This window comes from Cyprinus carpio, chromosome B18 (assembly GCF_018340385.1).
Source record: "Cyprinus carpio isolate SPL01 chromosome B18, ASM1834038v1, whole genome shotgun sequence".
Taxonomy (NCBI): Eukaryota; Metazoa; Chordata; class Actinopteri; order Cypriniformes; family Cyprinidae; genus Cyprinus; species Cyprinus carpio.
The window spans coordinates 22,938,210-22,952,063 of NC_056614.1; the positions used below are offsets into that span (position 1 = coordinate 22,938,210).

Below are 13,854 nucleotides of genomic sequence, written 5' to 3' on the forward strand. Positions count from 1 at the left end.
TCCCATTAAGACAAATGGATCTCTCAAGGAGCCGTCTGTCAGGCGTGAAGTGCTGGAAAGCAGAGCAATAACTCAACACTAACTCACTGTGGGATAGGGAACTGACATCTGACCGCCGGCCTGCCAATCTCTCGGTCAGTATAACGGACAGCACATATGCCATTTACATGTCACATTAACACCAGTGTGCCGGCGGTCCATTTCGTTATGCACCATTAGACCAAATGACATGCATTATGAGCAGTGCTAAATGCATCGTGGGAAGACTTGGATGTTTTTCTGGATGCCATCAGATGTGTTAGCAGATCTGGGACGGATTGTTATGGAATGTGCCGGCAGTGATGGGTGCTTTATGAGTATTGATGGGAATGTTATGGTAATGATGGGTATTTTACTAATAGTAGTGGGTTATGTTATAGGCAGTGTGTAATGTGCTGAGTTCTGCAGGCTATATTAAGAAATATAAGGTGTTATGGGCTGTGTTATATGTACACAGTGAGAGTACATTTAAGGTCACATTAGATGGGTAAAATGAGTTTGCAATAGGAAATGTGTGTGCAGTATTGTGCATTTTGCTAGATATATATATATTAATGTAATTTCTAGGAAGCAGATGGGTTCTGTAGGATGGATTATCTGACATGGGTCATTAGATTTATGATTATGAATACTGTGGAAAGTAATTTATTAGATCTATAATGGATATGTATAATGGTATTCATAGATTATGATATGGATTACATATCCATATTTATACGTAATGAATCTTTTGATGTGCCTTTGCGGTTCATTAACAGTCATAATATATATAATATGGGGAAAGTGTAATTCTATAATTTATAAAATGTGTGGAATTTTGTGTTGGATAAACACTAGACAAAGTAAAGTATATTACTGAATAAGAAAAGTATGGAATATGTTGGATTGTGTTAGATATATAATTGTACATTTATGGGAGCATGTAGGGATTCATAAAAAATATGTATTTTTCTATATCATCAAAGTATGGACAGTAATATGATTAGATGCATTAGATGGTATTAATGCCTATAAAATAATGTATTTATGGGGTGGTCTAATATAATGGTATGGATATACAGATGAAGTACATTACATTATATATTATGAGAATTGTTGGGAATATAATGGACGATGTTGGATGCACTTTTAAAAAATTTGAGGACAGGAAGATTTTTAAATATGTTTCTGAAAGAAGTCTCTTATGCTCACCAAGTCTGCATTTATTTGATCAAAAATTCAGTAAAATCAGTAATTTTGTGAAATATTATTACAATTTAGAATAAACGTTTTCAATTTTAATATATTTAAAAATGTAATATATTCCTGTGATGCAAAGCTGAATTTTCAACATCATTACTCCAGTCTCCAATTTCACATGATCCTTCAGAAATCATTCTAATATGCTGATTTGAAAGCATTTCTTTTCTTTGATGAATAGAAAGTTCATAACAGCATTCTGTTTGAAATATATTTATTTTATTATTATAAATGTCTTTACTGTCACTTTTGATCAATTTAATGCACTCTTGCTGAATATTAATCCATTTTTTAAGAAAAATCTTACTAACCCCAAATTTTTGAACAATATTAGTCAAGGTGAAGCATATAATGGGAAATATTACGGACAGTGCTCAATATGTATTGATTGGATGATGTTTATGGAAAGTGTAGGGAATGTTATGAACTATGTTGGGTATATTGGCTAAGATGATGTATGTTATAAGAAGTATGGGGAGTTTTATGGGATGTGTTGGATATATTTTGAGCAAAGGCGAGTGTATTGTGGGAGTGTGTGGTGTATTTTGGGCTGTGCCATGCTCTGTTGGTTGGGGCTGTGGCTGTCAGAGGCACATGGATGGCAAAGCTGACTCAAGCTTTTCTCTTTCTGTTGGTCTGTCCGTGATTTGATGATGGAAGGCATTCCTCGCATTCCTTTACACACACACACAGATTCACAAACAGTATTAATTCACTCTCTCACACGCGAACGCACTATATTCATGTGTTTGTGTATATTGAAAGCTGAAGTCAGCAGTATGTTGAGTGACTGCGCTCAGCTTTATGACTGCAGTGAATAGGTTCATATTTATAAATCACATCAATGCCACGCCTGAGAGAATAAACAGACCCTGTTTATACAGCCCTGCTTTAATTATCATTACACTGTAAACCTGTGGAACCCTAGTCATCCTACATGTTTATCACCTTTAACTCAGACAGTATAACAAACACAGGAGGACAGTGTTTTGAGCCATACATAACTGCAAATTACCAAGTTATTGGTTGGGTTTTGACTGCCCCATTGCCTTTCTGAAATGACATGAATTACTTTCCTTTTGCTGAGTCGGGAATGAATAAGCACGTGTTGTACTATGGGTAATGTAGTTGTAATATGATACACAACTTCTGAATTATGGTTATACGTTAAAGGAGTAGAAAAATTTAAATAAATGCTAAAAATGTACTCTCATGCCATTCAAGATGTAGATAAGTTTGTTTCTTCTTCAGAGCAGATTTGGAGAAATTTAGCATTCCGTCACTTGCTCACCAATGGATCCTCTGCAGTGAATGGGTGCCGTCAGAATGAGAGTCTAAGCAGCTGATAAAAACATCACCGTAATTCACAAGTAATCCACATGATCAGTTGAAATCTTCTAAAAAATAAACTCTAATGCATTGCCATTGTGACTAACGCGTTGGACGCATCAGTATCACATATGCATATCTGATTTCCTGATTGGTTGACAGCAAATTTCAAATATTAAATGGAACGATAAAATAATGTTATTAACCGGTTAACGGCCATTTCAAATTTTCGATTCTGTTCGGAACTTTAAAATTTGATTTAGTTTCTGGTTCTGTTCCTGTCAAAATTTTTTCGTTTCCGGTTTTCGTTTTTGTTCCTTGAACCAGTTCAGAGCCCTGTCCTACACCAAATGTTTTTCAGTGTAGTTGGCAACAGGTGTGTGTGTGTGTGTGTGTTTGGGAGGGGCTGATGTGGTCATTCAGAGTGTGTGTGTGTCTCAGTGGTCAGTCAGCAGCAGTATGTTATGTGCTGTGGCAGAGCGCTGGGGGTCTCTAACATTATGCTGAGAGTAGAAAAAGAGAAAACCGCCCGCCATCCAGCCATCGAGGTCAGAATGTCACTTCAAGTCATTCTTTCTTAGTTTTTCTTGTAGTTGACTCAAAGCTGCACACGCACCTGTTCTGAAAATAACAAATCTGTCTTCAGGCTAGACATGTGTTGTCAGGATGTGAAAACACAGCTGATAGTGTCATAGAGGTGTTTCAGCTCCAGTACTTTAATTACAGATAGCAGTCGTAGCAGATTAAGTTTAATTATTGTGTGAGGTTTGGCCGTGTGTGTTTAAGTGTGTCTGCTTCCGAAGTAAAGCAGTCTCGCTCTTAATATCTGTTGTTTTGGTTGAGGCTGCTGTTCTGGAGTCTTTAAAGGGATAGTTCACACAAAAATGTGTCATCATTTACTCAAAAAAACAATAAATGTTGTCATAATGTGCTCTCAATATGTGTCTTGTACCATGATTGAATATGCAAGTCAGTGTTATTGTAGTATAATTGAGATACTATATTAGTTATTTTTTGAATATTTCAAATGAGTTTTTATTTTTGTACTTTTTATTTTCAAATGAAAATTTTAGTATTTTTTGCGCTTATTTTTATTAGTTACTTTAAAGGTTTATATAGATTTATTAATTCCTTTTTTGGTACATTAAGTTGAAAATGCTTTAGCATGTAGCAAGTGTTATTTTTTTCTGTTAACATATATTTAATTTTATTTAATTAGATTTTTTGTGGTTTTAATTAACTATAATAACTCTGGTACAAGTGCAAAATATATGACAACTCCAGCTGCTTTTCTAGGGAATAAATTGTCATACATTTTAGTCTGTTTCTCACACAAAGTACAAATGGTTTCAGAAGACTTTGAATTTTGTGCACAGCTCAAATGAACTACTTCTGATTTTTCCCCATATTTTTAGTTTTTTTGGGGGCTTTTGCTGAGGATTGACCGGTCGCTATATGTCTTCAGCTGTGTATTGAGAGAAGCAATTCAAAACATAATCTTTTTTGTTCCATAAAAGAAGGAAATAATTAATTAATATAATTTGAGTGAGATTAGCCTTTAATGAGACAAGAGACTCAAACTATTCAGGGTTTTTAGGTTTCTGAGTATGTATTCTCAGATAGTGTCTTAGAAAGCTGATCTAGCTTGCTAATAAACCTTGCATTGTACATTATGAAAATTGTTGGCTCTGTGATAAATTGCTTATGCTCTTCATTTGTAAGTCACTTTAGATAAAAGTGTCTGCTAAATGAATACATGTAAATGCTAATGTAGTGTTATCAAGCTTTGTTGTCAAGAAGGAAAATACCAAGTTGTTTCTGACCTTTTCTGTTTTATATGAACTCAAACCTGCACTGTAATTTAATTGCTTGTTTCAGCTGAAACATTCATCTTCTAGGTTGTTTGCATAACTCTGTCTAGTGTGTTTGTGTGTGTCAGCACATGACAGTATGCAGCTTCATGTCACATGACTAACAGAGGCAGACAAAGAGAACACAGCTCATGACAATGGCTTCTGTGACAGCAGCACGTGTAGTATGCAGTGTTCATGTGGATTTGAATGGGGCTGTTTTACTGTGTGTGTGCATGCATGATGATAGCTGATGATATATATATATATAAATTTTTTTTTTTTGGCATCTTTGACCATCAGTGTGGCCTAGATGGTATTTTTGAAACAGTAATGCATGTTTGAGGGAACTAACAATGGGTCTCAATTACTAATAACTGCATATTTGTTTCCTGTTCTGTGCACTTAACTCATTTAGAAAACCAATATACTGTATATATGAAGTAAATATTCTGCTTTATGCTATGTAATAATTATATGTGTGTATGTATATACCGTAAAAAGGTTTGGGGTCGATACGCTTTTGAAAAAATTATCTTATGCTCACCAAGGCTGCATTTATTTGATCAAAAATATAGTAAAACAGTACTATTGTGAAATATTATTACAATTTAAAATAACTTTTTTTTCCATTTTAATATATTTTAAAATGTAATTTATTTTTTATGTAATTTTCAGCATCATTACTCCAGTCTTCAGTGTCACACGATCCTCCAGAAATCAGCCTAATATGCTGATTTGCTGCTCAAGAAACATTTATTATTATCATAATTTTTAATAATTTTTATCATGCTGCTTCATGATTTTGTGGAAAAAATATATCTTTTTTCAGATATTTCAATATTTTTTATATATTATATTTTGAGATATTTTAATATAGGTATTGAATTTACAGTTCAAAAGAACAGCACTTATTTTAAAAAAGTGAAAAGTGACGTGACATACAGCCAAGTATGGTGACCCATCAGAATTCATGCTCTGCATTTAACCCATCCAAAGTGCACACAGACAGCAGTGAACACACACACACCATCAACACACACCCGGAGCAGTGGGCAGCCATTTATGCTGCGGCACCCGGGGAGCAGTTGGGGGTTCGGTGCCTTGCTCAAGGGCACCTCAGTCGTGGTATTGCCGGCCCGAGACTCGAACCCACAACCTTAGGGTTAGTAGTCAAACTCTCTAACCACTAGGCCACGACTTCCCCGACTTTTAAATCTTTTTGTAACATTATAAATGTCTTTTGAACAGTTTAATACATCATTTTAGTTCTTAAAATGATAAACGTACTATTTAATTGTGAAATTGCACCTGTTAGGGTTTGGAATGGAAAATGTTCCCGTTTCAGATAGTGACGTGAACGTTTGAGAGACTCAGTGAGTGTAAAGCTCATTACAGCAGCAGAACATGAGCTGTTAAGGTGAGTGATGTGTTGCCGTTAGGTAACCCTAGCAACACAACTCATCTTTTGAAAATTAAGAGGATCTAAATTGTGGTCATGAATCAGGAATGTCTGTGCACGCACACCCACACACACACACACACACACACACACACACACACACACACACAGCCCTAATATTAACAGTGCATCACATCACAGGAGTAAATATGTTATTTATTATTTATGCATCTGGCTGTTTAATCGTAACGCCCCAAAGGAACACACACAACACTATTAAACCAATGAGGTTAATTAAATACACATTCAAACTGCGTCTCTAAACCTTCTACAATACATATATGACCTTCCATTCATTATACATGTGAATGTGAGAGGATAACAGGGATTGAACTTATTCACTGGAGGAACCATTATTATGGATTATGGACTGGTATTTTATATGCTCTTACTTACAAACACGTACTGTAGCTTTTTCACTTCACAAGACGTTAATTGATGGACTGGACTGGAGTGGTGCTGATTACTTGTAGTTTATTGTGATATCAGCTGAATATAATTTTTTTTATCAGCTGTTTATACTCTCATTCTGACGGCACCCATTCACTGCAGAGCATCCATTGGTGAGCAAGTGATGTAATGGTATTTTTTCCTTATATGTTCTGATGAAGAAAAACACTCTTGGATGCTACTGTACATCTTGGATGGTGTGAAGGAACATTTTCATCAAATGTTCTTTTTTTGGGTGAACTATTACTTTCTAATCCACAAGGATGCATTAAATTGATCGAATGTGACAGTAAAGACTTTTACATTTGTCACAAAAAAATATATTTCAAATAAATGCTGTTCTTTTGAAATTTCCCATCCTTGTTCTTTGCTTTTCCTGTTCTTTCCATCCTTCTCGTCATGATCCCTCACATCCATTTTCCCTTTTCTGTTACTTCTTCTCTCTCTCATGTATGGCTCTTTCATGTTCCTGCATATTTCATACCCACATGCATATAAACCCCAAACCGGTGGGTTAGGCTCTTAAATAATATACAATAGACCTCTGCCTTAAAGCAGCCCCTTTTCCTGTGATAGCCGGGTTTATGTAGAAGGAGTGTAGCTGTGAAAATGATTTCTTAGGCCAGAATGGTTGGGGCCCCGCTCTGTGTGGGTCACTTAGTTTAGTGGTGTGGCAAAAATCGCCCTGCGGGCACTGACACTGCCCTAACCCAGATTCAGTGGTATGCAAAGTACAGCACAGCCAGGCTCTGGGGGAAGGGAACTACATCTGTATATACATCTGCATAACTTGCATTCATAGTGTTATGCACTAATGCACTGTGGGAGATGAGTGTTCACTGACTAGCGATGTCATTGTAGTAATTTATGTTTTGGGATTATCAATTATCAGTTTGGATTTACTGGATTTTAAAAAGCAGATTTTGGTTTGAAAAGAACCAAGAGAGGAACAGTTTCAGGTTCACTGGACAGCAAAAGGTTTACTAATAATTATTGGTTGTTTTTAACTGCAGGGGGCGCAACTGAGTGCATCAGCCGGGTTTCTGTTTTATAAATAAAAATCTCATTCATTTATGAATTTTTACTGTAGAAAACGAGATTTTAAATGATTCTGCCAAATTTTCTAAAACCATTAATTAGTGGTATATTCTTTTTAGTTCAATTTCATGAAAAAATGTGAGAAAGACTGAAAGTCCATTTTCATGCAAATTTTCATTATTTCTGTGCCTTATTCTATTTCTGTGGTCAGGTTAAACAAAGTGTAATGTATTTCTACACAAGTGTGGTCTTTGGCGCAAACATTTGGTGTGTCTCTGGAAGCTCCAGATGTTCAAATCGTTTCTTGAAAGCCAATGAGATTTAATTGCCTTTCATTTAATATCTGCTGCTGGTTTGTCCCTTCGCTTTTGGCATCAACATCTTTCCGTCAGATTTCTTGACTAATGGCTTCCCTTAAGATAATCAGGTTATACCGAAGTTTTTCCATTTACAATTATTTATCAAAATACAATTACGGATAAACAGTTTAATTGCTCTTCCTTGTGTTAATATACAAAATCCTTGAATTGTGAAATGAGGCTCTTGTTTCACAGTGTTGACAGTGATGTGTCCTGACAAGTAAATGCTGTATATTTTGGAGTCTTGTTACAGTTCTCATATGTCACCTAATTGACTCATAAAAATTAGTTAACAGTTCTAACTACCTAGGCAATAAGCTAGGCACAGGATACTGCATTAGCTATTAATCTATGATATTTTGGCGGCATTCTTGTTTATTCATGCTAAACAATCTGCTATTATTTGTTTAAAATTATATATATATATATATATATATATATATATATATATATATATATATATATATATATCATATGTATATTAAATATGTGTGTGTATGTGTGTGTGTGTGTAAATATTAGGGCTGTCTGTTTAATGCATTAATTTTATTAGTTACATAAAAAATAATTGTATTTATATATATATATTATATATATATATATATATATATATATATATATATATATATATATATATATATATATATATATAGTTTGTTTGTTTGTTTGATTTTACTCAAGTTTTTTTTTACAGTATTTAATATTATGCCTGAAAATAAAAGTTATGTTAGAATTATTATATTTAAATGAACATGTATTAGCAGCATCACCTTATTCCACTGTTGAAACTTATGATTTTTCAATTTTTCCAAGATGAGTTGTTGTGAACTATGAATAATGGCAGAAGCAAATTGTTGTTTATCATAATGAGCTGTAATTGTGGATGTTGACTGTACAGTTTCGTTTCGTACATTATGTGTACTGTTAATGAAAAATAGCGATAATGTTTGACAAAATTGCTTGGCTCTTTATTTTGTTGCAATAGTGCTATTATTTATCATTTTTTTGTTGGGAAGTACAAAAGAGAAAATATATATAAAAAAATATCAAAACACATCTAATTTATTCTGTCTTTAAACATCCCGAACATGCATCACATTATAATGATTTCCTCATAAGTAGAAACTGACTTGGAAGTCTCAGAAGACTCAGAAGACTCAAAATAAAGATTCTTCTTTGGTTCGATGTTGTACATTATAGGTTCAGCAAAAAATATTTTCTTATCCACCATTTTTCATTGTATAGCGAATATTATGTAGGCAATATTGCTCTTAGGAATTTAAAAGGATCTTAATGTAAAAATATTAAAAAAAAAATTGTTTGTAATAAAACGTTGTCTGTAATAATAAATATTTCTTGAGCAGCAAATCAGCATATTAGAATGATTTTGAGGGATCATGTGACACTGAAGACTGGAATAATGATGCTGAAAAACCACCGGAATAAATTATGTTTCAAAATACATTCAATATATTAAATATTAAACAATTATTTTATATTGTAATAATATTTCACAATAGCACTGTTTCTGATCAAATAAATGCAGCCTTGGTGAGCATAAGAGACTTCCTTCAAAACCATTAAAAAAATCTTACAAAACGATTTTAAATCTTATCCAAATATATGGATGAGCTCAGTCTTTATTTTATGCTACATTATCTATATATGAATATCTTATTGCTGTTGTTTTGTCTGTCTTCAGCAGTGGTTGAAGGAGTCATAGAAAGCCCTCACATGGTTGTCGACAGCGGTCTCTCTCATATTATTCACAGTCCTGCGTTCTCTTTAGATCTGAGTTCATCTGCTCCTGCCTAAGGGACAGTGTCGTACACACGCTCTGAATGCCAGCATATGGCCTGGTATTGTAAAGCCTGAATGGGTGAGATCCCCGTTTTGAAATGGTGCCATGGCTTGGATGGTGATGCTCACATCTGGAGATCATCTCTGAGCTTCCATCCAGTCCAAAACATCCAGTGTCAGAACAATCCAGTCCAGTATCTGCACGGATGGGCATACAAAATTGTGAAAGTTATCTAAAAAAAAACATTGATGTTCTCATATGGTCTTGGTTTATTTTTATTTTTTATTTATTTATTTTTTTGATTAAATATTTTTGGAATGTACACTCTCAGAAAAAAAGGTACAAAAGCTGTCACTGGAGTGGTACCTTTTCAAAAGGTACACTTTTGTACTTTTTAGGTACTAATATGTACACTTTAGGTACTTATATGTATCTTTAAGGTACCAATATGGACTCTTTAGGTACAAAGTTGTGCCTTTTGAATAGGTACCGCCCCAGTGATACCGGTAGCAGTTGGTTTAATTAAACCAATACAGTTAATTGTGTCTGGTTGCAATGGCAAAAAAACCCTGCACGACTGATTCAGAACAACTAAGTTTATTGTTTTCAGAGACAATAATGTCGATTTGAGCAATGAAAAAAGATGCATGATGGGAATTTGAGTTTGGAGCACTCGAGAGTTAAATGATGCCCAATTTCTAGTTTCCACTGCAGCTGCAATCACATTGATGTTTGTTTGTGCTGTAATTGTCCTGAAATGTTAAGCAATAGGTTCATTTTGCAGTCTTGAAACGGTCATTGATTTTACAGTTTTGCTTTTAAAAATGTGCTTTACTTGAGGGCTGCTGTTGTATTACAGAATCCAGTCTGATGTATTTCATCATTTCATTGTGTTACACTCAACAATATTCATCTGCATAACGCAGGAGTTGCTTCGTTGATGCAACCGAGCGGCTGTGAAGGTGTATGTGTTTGTTTCAGGCTCTCTTTCTCTGAGCAGTAGATGGCCCATATATGTCACATCTGTCTCAGACTGGCCAAGAGCTCTTCAGAGACAACTGCTTGACTGCATGTTGAACACGTATCAATATGTCATTTCATAAATAGATTTGATTAAAAAAGAAAACTATAACATATGACCTCCATGATTTACACTAATTATGTGATTATTGCAGAGAGAAAGAGAAAGACGGGGAACTGAAATTAGTAGCCTACATGGTGCAGAGCAGAACTTGCATCACCCGCCGCAAGCATCTGACTTCAATAGTTGTGTCCCAAATGATGTGATGCTACACACAGTAAATACACACTACACACTCTACTCGGCCATATGTGTATGAAGTTTAAGCTCAACTAACAGCGTTAACCACAAATAATAATTGTGTATGTATGTGTTTATTATTTGACATTATTTGTCTTTAGGTGTCATTTTGTCAAGGCAACTTTACACAGACAGGATTACTCCAGTCTTCAGTGTCACATTATCCTTTAGAAATAATTCTAATGTGCTGATTTGCTGCTCAAGAAACATTTCTTATTATTATCAGTGTTCAAAATAGTTGTGCTGCTTAATATTTTTGTGGAACCTGTGGTACATGTTTTTTTTTTCAGGATTCTACAATGAATAGAAAGTTCAAAAGAACAGCATTTATTTGAAATAGAGATCGTTTACAACATTCTGAATGGTTTTACTGTCACTTTTGATCAATTTAATACATCCTTGATACTTTACAAAAAATATTACTTACTCCAAACTTTTGAATGGTTGTGGATGTAAAATAAGAAACCACTGTTGCGTCATCTTGGATTTTTATGATCCATTGTTGCTAGTAAAAACACTGGAATAAGTTAGCTAGTAAAACACAAACCCATCATGCACTATTGGCAGACTTGTAACTTTCATTATCCATAATATTGTTCAACTACTGTTAAGATATGAGCCATCCAGCCAACGTAATTGAGTCAGGTTTCAGTGCAAGTGAAGCAGTATTTGAACTCTAGCTGAAAATCTGTGGAAATATCATTCAGTATGTGGTGGGAAAAAAGCGAAAGACAGAGAGAAACCGAGAGCTGTAATATTATATTATGATTTGTTCTTCTCATAGCAGAAAAGCTGTTTGGTTTTCCACCATCCAATGAGATTACGCGCATCAAATAACCACTAGAGGTTTTACGCTCGACTCACACACAAACACACAACTCTCTCTCTCTCTCTCTTTGCCAACAATTCTTTTGTATCCCATCTCCATAACAACAGCCTGAGTGGCTGAGAGCGAGAGAGGACAGAGAGAGAGTGAGTTTCTAATATTCACCGCATGGAAAGGCGGAGCTGCGGAGAGCATGTGTGAGTGTGTGTGTGAGAGACGGAGGTGCTCAGATGGTAGTGTGCCGGGGTGGAATCAGGGCGGTGTGATGACTTGAAACACATCAGAGTAGATGAAGACACAGGAGATCAGCTAACGCCACACATGGTGAGAAACCCACGCCTTTTACTTGATTTTGGCAGGGGACAGGTGTGTGAGAGAGAGAGAATGTGTGTGTGTGTGTGTGTGCACGTGTGAGAGAGTGTGTGTTTGGCCAGCCTCGATCTTCTGAGGGTTTTATGTAACAGGCTGCAAGACCAGAGATGGTAAGATAGAGCTGTATTAATGTCATACTGTATGTTGCGCTCAGCGGCGTATGCTAGACTTCTGAAAGGAGGAGACAAAGTCTATGCATTTGCAATTTTGCATTTTTATTTATTTATGTATTTATTGTGCTTAAATAGCATTTTGAGTTCTGGTGTAGCATTTACATTACACTATGAACATAAAAAAACAATAATTTAATACTAAAATTGTTTTTGTTTAAATTAGCTTGCTATTTTTTTTATTTTTTATTAAAGTCTCAGAAATTTTATTACAAGCTTTTGAATGTTACATTGCTTCAATATTCTAATTGAAGTAATCCTGTGTTTTTGTTGTTAATATTTAACTGTTATTTAGTATTAATAATGCACAGAAAAAAATTTATGGTGAAACAGTTTTCACGCAGAAATCGCTAGCAAATTTCACAATTAATTACAAAGAAATTGAAAATAACATTAAATTAAACATAATTTTTTAGAGCATAAATTTATTTCTTGTAAAACGTACTACAATTATCTTTGTTTTATTTCCAACTTTGGGGGACAAACATTTTTTACGGTGTTGGCACCTTCTTTTTGGACCATTTCTTAAGATGTCGGTAAAAACAGACTCATTCACAGATATTTTTTATTTAATTTATTTATTTTTTTACTCCGTTGTAATTAACATGTTTAAGTTATACTATTATACTATTTATTAAAACCACTTCAAAGTTTCAGTCAGTTTTATGATGATAAGTTTTCAAATGTTACATTGCATAAATATTATAATTATTTAGTTTTTTGTTACTACTAACTGTTATTTGACTATTATTATTAATAGGCACCTCCTGTTTGGATGATTAGTTAAGAGGCCAGTTAAAATAGACTCAGTCACAGATTATCATTTCAGGTTTATTTAGATTCAGATCTGACAAAAAGTGACATTGTTTGTTTTAGTCTGTGAGTTGTTTATTCTGTTTACTCCATCCATTTCCACCAGCTTGACCCATTCAGAGCTGATTTGTGGAATGGATGTGAACAGTGTAGGCAGGTATTGTTATACTGACAGAGTGATCAGCCAGTCACAGTGATGTGCTTTCATCACAGCTTCCTCTCACATGACTTTTTGTTTGTATTTTGCCAGTAACTCACAGCCACATTCATGACATGTACAGTCCTTTGTCTTCTGTACAATGAACCCCAACATTCTTCAAATGTATCTTTTGTGTATTTTAGCTGTAAAGTTATTTAAATTGTCCTTTTAAGTCTTGTGGTTATACTATTGCATTGCATTGTCATTAGTGGTCGGCCGATATATCATCAGCATCGGCTGTCAAAAAACAATATTGGTCAACCACTAATTGTCATGCCTCAAGCTTATTTTATTATATTTATTTATTTATTTTTGATAAACTGGGGGAAGAGTCAAAATATTTTTGTTATGATGTTTTTTTTTTTTTTTTAGTTTGATGTGCCATACATTGTACAATTGAGCATCTCTAAGAAACTCTTGGCCAGGAGATCTCTTGTTATCATACTTGTTAGCACATATATATATATATACTGTATATAGTTTTCATTCTTACATGATAATGGTTTGTGTGACTGGTCATGAAAAGATACAGTGAAATTTTTTGGGTGAAAGAACCCAGCTGTAGCTAGCATTTGATTTTCTCTTC

General features: G+C 34.4%; 1 protein-coding gene across 15 annotated transcripts in view; it reads left to right on the forward strand.

Annotated features, from left to right (window-relative positions):
* Positions 1-13,854, forward strand: part of LOC109055058 (SH3 and multiple ankyrin repeat domains protein 3-like) — a 171,963-nt gene that overhangs the window by 45,995 nt on the left and 112,114 nt on the right. Inside the window, exon 1 of one of the 15 annotated variants that reach the window (XM_042744430.1) lies at positions 11,498-12,038. The exons of the other annotated variants lie outside the window; for them this stretch is intronic. Within the exon in view, the coding sequence (XP_042600364.1) occupies positions 12,036-12,038 (3 nt within the window). The 5' untranslated portion in view covers positions 11,498-12,035. Of the gene's footprint in view, positions 1-11,497; positions 12,039-13,854 lie in introns of those variants that run through there. 15 annotated transcript variants of the gene reach the window in all.